The sequence below is a fragment of the Trichophyton verrucosum genome, assembly GCF_000151505.1.
Source record: "Trichophyton verrucosum HKI 0517 chromosome Unknown contig00236_1.f1.exp, whole genome shotgun sequence".
Lineage (NCBI taxonomy): Eukaryota > Fungi > Ascomycota > Eurotiomycetes > Onygenales > Arthrodermataceae > Trichophyton > Trichophyton verrucosum.
Window position 1 is genome coordinate 79,983 of NW_003315495.1, and position 8,992 is coordinate 88,974.

Consider the following 8,992-nt stretch of genomic DNA (forward strand, 5'->3'; position numbering starts at 1 on the left):
CTTGAGTGTTATACTCCTGACCAAATAGCCAAACCGGACGGGGCATTTACCCCTTTGATCACCCGAAGCACAGATTCTGTTTATACATGCAAGGCGATTTCTCGAGCTGCCTGGAGACAAATAGGCGTTTCCTGCAAGGTTATGCATAATGATGTTCTTTATACTATAACGAGCCTATATGAAAGAGTATTCATCCCAATCAAGGTATCCTTTTTTTCCTGCTAGGTCTGAGACAACTCCCTTAAAACTCTTTCTATCAATTGGCGTTTTGGGTAACAGGAATTGAAGTTCTGCAGTTGGCGATAAAGGCACTAGGATGGTATTGACGTGTCCAAAGTTCGACTCAATTGAAGCCGTGGGATAATCCACTGCACTATGGACATAAGAAGGCGCATGATCTTTGTAGATATGTGAATGCCAGTACCTTGGAGGTGTTGGAGGTGTGGGGGGGTGATATTACCGCACTTTGCGTGTATATCATTGAGCTAGCTCGTCAAGGTGAAGGCACACATCGCCCCTCCAGGCCTTTAATGAAAGTGGAAAGATATATTACTTCCATACTGAAAGAGAGAGCCATACCCTCTTTGGATGTCACTCGCCCAGGATGTATCACGTGATATATTCTTGGCATAGAGGTAGCAGGATCCTTGGGCTCGGATCTCGGGACGGAACGCTCCGATGAACTTAATCTAATGCCAAGACATAAACACAAATTCGTGGTTCAAGTCAGAATTTGTTTCCTGCAGCGGACAAACTCAAGCAACCGATCGAGGAGTGCGACACGATGGCTGCTGATCTCTGCTGAAGTGTTTGCATTACCAACGGAGAACTTTGTGCGAGATCTCCAGCTGTCGGGTCCCGCTTCACTTTTTGTTTCCCGGCCACGTTGAAAATAAAAATTTTCGTGGCTTGCAAAACAGCCGAGCGCGTTCTTCGTCACAGTTCAATTCAATTCCCAGCGATACGGAGTATAGAAAGTGATGAGGTTCCGGAAACAGGAGCCAGAAGCGGCATATTATATATATATACGAAGTGATAGCGCCATCTCCGCCAAAATACGCCCACACATTCATCAAGTCATCATGAACATAAATGCGAACAGCACTGAGGGTTGATAAAACGGAACAAGACAAATGAACCAGAAACTGGTACCGGGGAAAAACAAAGGAAAGGAGCTGTCAAAAGATTAAAATATTTCAAGATCTTCAAAATCCACCACTAACGAGTTGGGTGATGGGCTATTGTCATGAAAATATTGCCCACCGTTTCTCGCCGCCCACATGGTGCTGGATATGGAGATATTTGCTGGTCGACAGGCATAGACGCCAATATGCACGCTTTTGTCTTCAACTCCCCAGAAAAACCATGTTACTTCGCGCAGTTTCCGCCATGATTGGGCAGCCGAGCCTGGGCTATGACTGGATTCCTGGTCTGTAGAAAACGAAGATGGCGGGATTTGATACCATACCCAGAGAGAATGGCCAATGCGCTCTAGTTTGATTCGCAGAGATGTTATACTTGTTGGCTGATTGGGCGGCGCTAAGGGAGAAAGGCACCAGTCTGCTCCGTCTGATGTGGCGCTGACGGACGACGCGTTGACAGTTCCCGCGGAGAACTCAAGTCCAGCCTTGACCCATTTACCTTGGCCCAAGTTGAAGTCTGGATACGGAGGTGGTTGTGGTGGTTGTTGCTGCTGCTCCCCGGCATTGACTGAATTGTTGTTATTATCAAGATTGATAACTGTGGTTGGGACGAGCTCATTGCTGTTATTGGGCCTGAAAAGGTCAGTTAGCAGACAGTTTCCTATTCTCCAAGGAATGCAATTATGCCTTACTGGATCAGACGTGGTCCTGGGGGAGGGCCTGAAAATATAACTAAACCACCCTGGTCCCATTCCATCTCCCAATCTGCTGTGACTGTTACTTCAGCAAGGACGAATGGCCTTTGGAGAGACGTGTATAATATTGGGGCTGTGGATGTTTCGCGGTCTGGTGGCTTGCGCCAAAGGTCTGTGTCTGGACGCGCTGCAAGGGAGAAATACTCCAGGCTTTCCGGTAACGTGTAACCGGATGGTACATTGAGCGCAGTGAATGTCGACGGGTTCGGAGGCATCTTGGCTTCCGATTAAAAAAAAATTTTTGTTTCCCCAGAAACCGGAGTGACCCGTAGGGTTGAGAATTCCCCGTTTTTGACACTCGAAGCTGCCCCGAGGGGGTCCTTCAGCAGGATTATACGGCAAAACGTGAGACTGACTGGCGCCCGAACAAGTGTGTCTTTGTCCGATGTATTATACCCGCTCCCTCCTACCACAACTAGGTCTATATTTCCAACAATGTGTCTTCCGACTTAGCCCAAAGGATAATGCTTGGACAAAGAATACGACTTTCGCAGGGGGCTGGATAGAATGCGCGTGCGTGGTATATATGGGAGCCGTTGGAAATGGGGACACAGATTTAAATATATCGCACGAACCGGGAGGGCCTTCAGCCTCTGGTCGCGTGATGTTTCGAAGATTGGTAGAGAGTTGGCGAGGCTGGACTGGCGAAATGAAATAGGGCGTGGGATGGTAAGCTCTTCCTAGCCGGGCGAGCCGTACAACTTATAGTAGATTAAGGGCAAAGAAGAAATGTGTTCAGAGGAAACCAACTACCAGGAGAGGACTAGGGATTAATAGTCATCATTACCTCATGAAGGAGATGAAAAAGAAATTAAGCTAAGAGAAAAAGGTTCGTCAGTCTGGATATCCATGTTCAAGGAAGGGGGAGCTATTAGCCACCGATGGCGGATTTGTTGCCCTGGTCCAAAAGGCGGATGCTGTGGCTAAAAGACGTTTTTCACACCTCGACGAAGTAGCAGCAGATCAGGTCTTAGCTAGTGACCCACAAAGAAGGCAGCTTTGGTATGCGAGGTCCGTATATGCATGTGTATTTCCATTCACACTGTCGGCACACACACCCACCCCCAGAAAAGGTATAATTATACGCCGGCTGGTCGGTCTTCTCGCTTGAGGAAGGGACCACGTATAGTTACGGAAATATCACAACTGCCAAAGGGTTGCAGGTAGATCTCGACTATGCAGCAGGGGAGTTCCGCGCAGGATATGTAGGACCAGGACCGGGAACACACCCGAAGCCTATATGCAGCTCGAAAAGAAAACAAATGAAAATAAAATTGTTAAAAATAAAGATAAAAAGCAAAGGTCTTCGGTAACGCGGTGAAAAGGCGAATGCTACAAAATACGTACGAAGGGTAAGTAGAGAATATTATGGACTCGACCTGGTACTTATAGCGTAGCATCAACTTGCACCCAAAAATTTGTTACATCCATCAGAGCCTTAAATTCAAGCGTTGGTGCGACAGCTGATGCAGCCAAACCATGATTCGGAGCTATGACACCCTCTAATATTGGTCAATCAGGGTTTGTATTTGGAATAATGCCATTCATTCATCTTCATTTTAAAATTTGCGACCATGATTTGAAGAAGGTGGGTTAGCATCCATCTGGCCAGGCATGGTGTTGCATGTTGTCAAGATATTCAGCAGCGCCGCCTCGCAAACTTTTACCATAAAAATGGATCGCAAGAACAGAGTTACAGAGTCTAGTCACCAATGGCAGATCAGCATTTGTCAAGCTTAGGGCAGATAGTTATGCTCAGACGAAGGACGCCTGGAAGGATCCGCACATGACCAGAACTGCAAAAGCTCTTGTTAAGATTGACTTGGGGTAAATTAGTTACTGAGGCGCTGGAGCTTCATGCATGATGAAAGGCTTCAGTGTCAAGTCTTGGCTCAGCTGGGATGCAAATTCCCAACAGCGCCACCAAATCGACAAGATCGCGAGAGCTTGAGCCGGCCGATTAGCATGTCATATAGTATGAGAAAGGCATCAAGCAGGCGGCCGGGCCTATTGGTAATGGTAGGTTGGCAGACGAGATACTGGAAGAAGAAGATTGCCACTGTTGATAAATTTGAAGTGATAAGAAGATTAGCAAAAGCTGCAATGCCCTTCGAAGCCTGGTGGAAAGGAGTTGATGCACATGAAAATATTCTCCCCACTCACACAGGATGCATGAAGCTTACCATGCCTTTGGTAATTCCGGGTGGCACACCAAGAAGATTTGGCTGTAACGGAGGAGCATTAAGCTTGGGCACGGGAGGGCTGTGACTCCTCCAGGCAATATTTTTCCCGAATAAATCGGGGAAAAAAAGGCGACATAACAAACACGTGCCGTTGGAAGACCAAGGCCATCGGGTGCTTGTTCGGAGAAGAGATCCGCTTGATACGCCACGTTAATATGGGCTATATTTTATATCTAGGAAGTTGGGGTGCTTGGCTCTTGCCCCAGAGGAGGTTTCAAAGACGATTTGATGCCATTCAAGGCTACGTCCAAAGAGATTGACATAATATAACCTCTTATTTGCCGCCCCACGTTATCGTCTCTAGGATTCCGGATATCGGGATAGGGTTGTCAAAGCAATTTGATGCGTTTTCATGACACGCCAATCAGGGCGGGATCACATCGGAAGGCGTCGCCACAGGGTTGTCCCTCCCCCCTCCCTATTTTTTCTTAACTCCCCCCACCGTTTTGTGAGAGGTACTGGGCAAAGTGAGTGTCCTTTCCGAGTAGATTTGCGAAATATTGAGGTTTTGCAGTCTCGGTCTAACAGATCAATGCTCATGCACCATCCATGCATGCATTTAGTTCCAGTGAAGCTAGTTACCAAGGTCAACTCTAACCTTGCCCGAGATAGCTCCACAAGCCGAGACCCCAGGTAACTGTGGCTTTCAGAGTAAATAATAAGAATAATGAGTAATTCGTTCTTCAACCCATGCCATGGACCCCCTGGTGCCCGATATTGCGAATATTCTGTGGTGCCCTGCATCCCTGCCGAAGGCGATTCAACCAAAGAAGCAACATGAAGAATACAGTGTAACTCGGTGGCTGGCACGGTAAATACCGAAATATATTGCGTGTCTTCATCACACATGCGCCATCAATGGCCAGTCAACACCTTCATAATCGTAAAATACGTCGATCACGAAAAAGGTTCCCTCTAGGGCAAAAAGGTAAGAGGTCCAAAATACAGGTTGTTATTAACTCTATCCTGGAGTCGTTCGCACTTTTCTTGTTGGCCTTCCCTTTGGATTGGCTTCACTAATGACTTAGCGCGGCCCGAACCCGCTGTCAGGTGCCAAACCTTTCTAGTAAAACCGAGAGAGCGAGACAGGCTGGCGAAAAGAGGGTCGCTATGACCGTGAACAAGGCTGAGTATCGTGATGAATAATGATGGAGGGTTGTATCATAGAACTGCGTTTGCTCAATTGACTTTTGAACAAGTGTCACCAATGCAAAAATGGGCATTGGTGCTCACCAGGAACCCGCATCCTGCACTTAAAAGGCAGTCAGTAAGACCAGGATAGGATGGGTGCCGCAGGAGACGGGGGACAGAATGCGACCTCGCGGCCATAACAGAGCCCACTCAAACGGGCTCTCGGCAACAGTTCGGCCTTGCAGGCCTTTGCTTCTTCCAAGTCGAGGATGCAGGCCCTTCCTGGTGCAAACGAGCGACGGAGTTGAAGGTCGGACGTCAGAAGAGTCTCGAGCACGAGCCACCTGGACCCCGGTCAGCCCTACAGCACACTAGCCACCCACGTGATCATGTGGCTCCATAGAAGTTGTGGCGCAGTCAGTCACATTCAACGACATCAGACATTTCTTGTCTCTCTTTTCCCATCTTCCTTTGCGCGTGTAGCTTCCTGTCTCTGGACGTTGTCTCATTTCGTCATAGAAAAAGAGCGAGGCCGAGGTCGATCCTCCGCTTTCTTCCGACAAGGAAAGATGGTCTGCTCAAAGTGCCAAAAGAAGGTCGCGAAAACGGAGCTCGTCACGCCGGCAGTCAAGAAGAAGAGCGAGATGTATTATGGATCTCACCTAGGCTCTTCCGCTGGCGGCGGTGGCACCCGCGGTGGCGATAGTAAAAAGTCGTCAGCGACTCTAGGGAATACTGGTGTCTCAAAGGTATGATACGTATGCTTCCTGCTTTGTTTTTTTTTTTTTTTTTTTTTTTGTTTTTGTCATAACACACTCTGTCTTTTGTATACCCAAGGGTTTTCACAAGCAAAACATACTCGTTATATCTACGTACGCAGAGACGGCATTCCCGATTATATACCAGGTCTCTAGCCCCCTGAAGTCACTTTTCACTGTTAGATTTTCCTTGTTTAATGGACGCGCGGAGCCTTGTCATGTCTATTGCCTCCCCCTGTTCCCCCTAAAGAGAGGCTATTATCTTTATTATTTTTAGCGATTCTTGTTCAACACATAAGCTAGCTTGCAAATGTTGTTCTTATCGTGGTTTGATAACGAGGAATTAGATACTGACTCTAAAGATAGAATAAGCTCCTCAGTAAGAAAGCCCAGAATCCGTACGCTGCATATTCAAGTTCTTGTGAGAGCTGCAGCTCGAAAACAAGCCAGGGATGGAAATACTGCCAGACGTGCAGCTATCGGAAACAGTGTAAGTTCCCTTCCATGTTATGTCTACCCTTTATGTTGTTTACTGTTGCATCCATAATATGGCTTTGCTGTAGGACTGATATTGAGCGTGCGTCTAGTATGCGCAATGTGTGGCAAGAGCTTGAATGCGTCTGGTGCATCAAAAGCCCAGCCAATTGTTCAGGGTCAAAAATTCAACTCGAAATAATTCCATTTGATATATCTTGGTAAACACGTGGCAAGTAACTCAACGAAAGGAATGGTGTCAATGGTGTTAATGGTGTTTGAATTGTCTTATGGTTGACTGATGCCTTGACTTCAACAAAAGATTCAGTATATATTATAAAATAAACATAAACATTGACAAAATATATGAAAGGTCTTTTACATATCTAAAAGTACATCGGGTTTAGGAAGGACAAATGGTTACCAATGTGCATGATAACCCAAGGCTCTCCTTATCATGTAAATGCAAGAAAGTATCGAAACGTATAGAAGTATGGGTTTTGGGGGTACAACACCGTTCGCCATGGGAGTAAAGCATGCAAACGAAACTAGTGACGGCATCACCTCTCTGGCAGCGCATTCTTAATCGCACTCCAGTATGGTAGCATCACGTGTTTCTGGATTTCGTCTTTGGAGAGCCATTTGAAGTCAACAACATCCTGCATATTCTCTGCGATATTGGCCTGACCAGCTAGGATCCTGCCCTTGAGAAAGAAAGTTTTCTCCCCTTTGAGTTCCACCCCGGTCGCTGGATCGATAATCGGCTTGGTAAAGTTTTGGACATAATGGCTGATGGGGTGATAGCCAACAGTCCAGACGTTCATGTTGGGACCAGCAGATTGCAACAAACTACGTTCAGCTCCCTATTGACTTGAGAGTTAGACTTCACTTTTTGGTCTCCACTAAGAAAGAGTATTGTCACTGTTCAATGGTATCTTACCGCTCGAACGTTTTCCTTAGCGTTTAAGACGACGCTAGGGAACTTCCAGTAACCCTGTTTGACCTTAACTAACAAGTACAGCGTACGTTGCAAAGCTCGATCTAAGCTCTTCTCGTCACCGCTCTTATCTGCCTCCGTGATCCTTGGTAGCGGTTTTGGCACTTCATCGTGTATCGCGTCCCCGTCTGATTCTGAAAGAGAAAATCCTTCTGCATCGCGCACAAGAGCATCCACCTGGTTCTGTGGTTCAGACTCGGTTGCACCAACTAGCAATTCATCGTTCCAAGCCGTTTCAGAATAGGCGTTATATTTTCCTATATCTCTTGCGGGAGTCTGGCGGTCTTTAAATTTGCGTTTCCATTCTTCGTCCGTTGGGGTTCCGCGCTTAAAGTAGAAGTATCGTGTGAAAGGAAGAGCAAGACGCTCATTCAGTCGACGCTGGTAGAAATAGAATGATTTTTCGAAAGGAGTGAGGTCTCGTGTGATACGGGGTGCACGCGAGAGGATGATTCCGGCTTTGATTCTATATGGGAAGTTTTGGACGGTATCTGCAGCCGTGACCGGCGGTATGGCGCTGCTCGATGAAGCGGAGTCTGAGGACACAGTTGCTGTAGCAAAGCTTCGACGGCCCAATGCCTCCTGGCAATTCCGGCAAACGCCTGAATCCAGCCTGGAATGTGATCCTAAAAGACTTGTCAATGACTTGCCAACAGGGCACTATAACAGGTGAACATACTGAGAAGCGAGGCTATCTGCCTTGCTCCATTATTTCCTGCTGCCATCTCCCCTTCCTATAGCTATGCAGCAGCGCAATGCCTCTTATTCCTCCTTGTTCAAAAAGAGCTTGCTTGCTTCGTCCTTTTCTGCTCGAGTTTGGAAAAATCGTCCAGAGCGCAATTCAGGGCTTGGCGCACTAGTGTCAACTGTCACGTGGTACACCATCCTCCACCCACATTTTTCTTCAACGTTCGACTTAAAATTTTCTTCTTCTTCCTCTTCATCTTCAATCTCACGGCACTTTCCTTATCATCAATTGCTTAAACTCCTACAAGTTTTTGACCATTATATTAGTGCCTAGAATAACTCAACAAGTTGCAGTCTTTTTTCGCTAGCGGTACCTTCATTCTTTCAAGGTGTACAGTTAGATAGACCCTGCAAACAGAAGCACTGTTCGATCTCATTGAACTCCAGGCTAGTGAGAAACGGAGATATAATATCAAGAAGAGGAATGGTTAGTAAGTGGCTGGGCAACACTGCAGTCGAGAAGCAGAGAAGACTTGTTTTTCCTTAAGAGCTGCGAGACAAACAAGGCCTAACTACCGTGGGACTTACTCTGGAGAATTTGACATTGAAGTTCAAGCTGACGTATTTTGTGATTTACAACCTGATTAATGACATTTATTTCTCCTCAATATTACTGTGGCAGTTTATGGTTTATAATGGTGGAAAAGGAGAATCAGGGAGGTTCAAACAGTATAAAATCAGATGTATATGCACGCTCGTCATCTAATAAGTATGTATTCAAACTCAATTCCTGGGCCTCAAGAAC

General features: G+C 46.5%; 2 protein-coding genes across 2 annotated transcripts; both read right to left on the reverse strand.

The window, feature by feature from the left end:
- Nucleotides 1–1,186: 1,186 nt before the first annotated feature.
- TRV_02735 (uncharacterized protein) lies at nucleotides 1,187–2,112 on the reverse strand (the record flags this gene model as incomplete). The annotated part of the gene is made up of 2 exons (XM_003023110.1): nucleotides 1,187–1,775; nucleotides 1,835–2,112. The coding sequence occupies 2 exons, from the start codon at nucleotides 2,110–2,112 to the stop codon at nucleotides 1,187–1,189; spliced, it is 867 nt and encodes a 288-aa protein (XP_003023156.1).
- A 4,951-nt stretch (nucleotides 2,113–7,063) lies between these two features.
- Nucleotides 7,064–8,225, reverse strand: TRV_02737 (uncharacterized protein; the record flags this gene model as incomplete). Its single annotated transcript, XM_003023111.1, has 3 exons — nucleotides 7,064–7,366; nucleotides 7,444–8,102; nucleotides 8,180–8,225. The coding sequence occupies 3 exons, from the start codon at nucleotides 8,223–8,225 to the stop codon at nucleotides 7,064–7,066; spliced, it is 1,008 nt and encodes a 335-aa protein (XP_003023157.1).
- Between the last annotated feature and the right edge of the window lie 767 nt (nucleotides 8,226–8,992).